Raw genomic sequence first — 2632 nt, 5'->3', positions numbered from 1 at the left:
GATATCTTCACGGTCGATATCACAGTGCGTTATATAATTATTTCGTTTTTCTTTTCGTAACCAATTATGCAAAGCACATGCTGCTAATACGATTTTATCCACTGTATTCACATCAGTAGCGATAGGTTTTTGAAAAATACGAAATCGGCTTACTAATATTCCAAAAGCATTTTCAACTATCCTCCTAGTTCTGGATAGTCGATAGTTGAAAACTTTCTGTACCAATGTTAAATTGTCACCTGGGTAAGGTTTCATCATATATGGTTTTAACAGAAATGCACCATTGGCAACAATCACTCCACCATTTGGTAAAAGATTATTCTCTAGTTTATTATAAATAGAGCAATTTCTAAATACACTTCCATCTGATGCCATGCCACATGCACCGACATCAATATATCGGAAACAATAATCGTCATCTACTATTGCCATAAGAACAATACTGAATACTTTTTTGTAATTAAAATATATACTGCCACTGTTGTCGGGAGCTACAATTTGTATATGTTTTCCGTCAATAGCGCCATAACATAGTGGAAAGTTCCATCTGTTTTTAAATCCATTTTCTATTTCCGCCCATTCTTCGTTATTTGTCGGGAGCTGTAAATATTACAATTAATGAAATCCAAAGTAAAATAATGTATATTATCGAATATATAAATTAATATTAATTTTTTAAATTGTGTGTGTATGTTTATACTTCAATGAAGACAATTTTTTTTAAAAATTTTAGGACAGTCAAGAGTTAGAAACAATTGATGAAATTTTAGTTAACAATGAATGACACGCTCCGTTTTACTTGATACGATTAGTCGTGTTCGATATAACATACAATAAGTCGTTGCGTGTAACAACAAATTTTTAACGGACGTCATATCGACGTTCGTGTGCCCGCTTTAGTACGTGCGTTAAAAATTACGTTTGTCGAAACGCGCGTACTTTGAGCGTCCGTGTGGGCTCTGCCTAATATGTACTACAGTATATTTTATAGAATTATAGAAATGATAAAAAAAAAACCAGAACCCCAATGCCAGCTGTACATAACAAAGATAATGTTAGTTATTATTTAAATTATCTAACATTATTATACGCCCTAAAAATAACTGATGTATTTTTCCACATTATCGGATTATCGGAATATTCGTAACGACTCTCCGGATTTCGATCTCCGTCAGTCCATCAGTCCATCCTCATTTAATAATAATCGACTCTATGGCAGTGTCTTTGTGTGCATGTTGACGATGTTGTTTGATATGTAATTATTGTGATTTGTGAATTTCATTAATATATATTATGTAATTTCTCATTTGTAAGAAAGTTCTTACTACACGACTAATGATTTTTTTTGTTTAATGATTAGTTTTTATTTGTAACTCGTTTTTTAAAATAAAATAGCGCGAGTTACTTAATAGCATTTTTTAATTCTTAAAAAAAAAGAAGGTAATAGAAAAAAAGAAAATACAGTATTTACATATTTTTTTAAAAAAATCGTAATGATAAAGAATGCTGTGATGATGTAAGTACTTTGATCAATTTATATATTGTTTTCATAACTCAAATTTTGATTTAATTTTAAATTTTAAAGGATAATCTTAATCAAACTAATAAAAAATAAAATATAATGAAATAACTCTGTGACTGAATATTGTATTGTTAGATCAGTCTTCATGTTCAACATTACAACAAAAAAAAGTAATAATAAATATTACTTAGTAGTTTAATTTAGTGTTGATTATATACAAAAAATTAGTTACCTACTGCATTAGGGCCAACTAATAATACTATTTGCTTAATTGCACTAATACTTTGCTAATATTGCTATGTTGGATACAACATAATGAATAAATAATACAAAAATATTGAATGTTGACTTCTTTAATTTTTAAAAAACTGCTTTAAATTTTGATTATTGTTCTTCCTCAGGATGAAATTATTGATAATGAATTGGAAACTCATTTTAGATCAAATGATGTAGGGCTATTTGCTAATTGTACACTTACTGACTGTGATACAAAGCTTGCAAGTTAAATGTAGTAGTGTAAGCGGCTATAATAAGCTACTTTGCATTCTAAATCTATTATTTTATTATTTCACTAGCAATTAACATAACTATATCATCTACATTTTATTATGCAGTCCTATATCTATATTATGTCTAATTAAATTTAATATATGATATTGGCTTAAAATTGCAGATGCTATGAAAAAACAAGGACAGTTTAAACATATATGCAAAGATGAAATAGAAGAAATCATAAAATATGATTTGGTTCAAGCTCCATTTGCTATCAAAAGACTCCTACAAAAGACAATCAACTAAATAATTTTTTCTATTTTCTATTAAATCTTGTTATGATTCAACAAAATAAACAAAGATAATTTTAATACAGTATTTCTAATTGATTTAGATTTTTATGATTACCTAATCATATATTATAATATAGTGTGTATTATGAGCAATGTGTAGCGTAATGTCTGGCCATAGTCACTGAAAAGTGCTAGGAGATCACTGGGTCTTTAGTGACAAACCTATGTCCCACATACACAAATGTGTCTCCAACTCATGCTCCCCTACAGTTTCCTCCCTTACAGACAACGACCATAGTTGCCACGGCTTAATAAATAAATAATT

General features: G+C 28.9%; 1 protein-coding gene across 1 annotated transcript; it reads right to left on the bottom strand.

The window, feature by feature from the left end:
* Positions 1–2: 2 nt before the first annotated feature.
* LOC112679893 lies at positions 3–1332 on the bottom strand (the record flags this gene model as incomplete). The annotated part of the gene is given in 2 exon segments (XM_025549827.1): positions 3–600; positions 701–1332. A coding segment is annotated over 1 exon segment (430 nt), but the record flags the coding sequence as incomplete, so codon positions are not given.
* Between the last annotated feature and the right edge of the window lie 1300 nt (positions 1333–2632).

This window comes from Sipha flava, unplaced genomic scaffold (assembly GCF_003268045.1).
Source record: "Sipha flava isolate LNK unplaced genomic scaffold, YSA_version1 17089_pilon_pilon, whole genome shotgun sequence".
NCBI lineage: Eukaryota > Metazoa > Arthropoda > Insecta > Hemiptera > Aphididae > Sipha > Sipha flava.
This window is presented reverse-complemented; position numbering and strand designations above follow the sequence as displayed.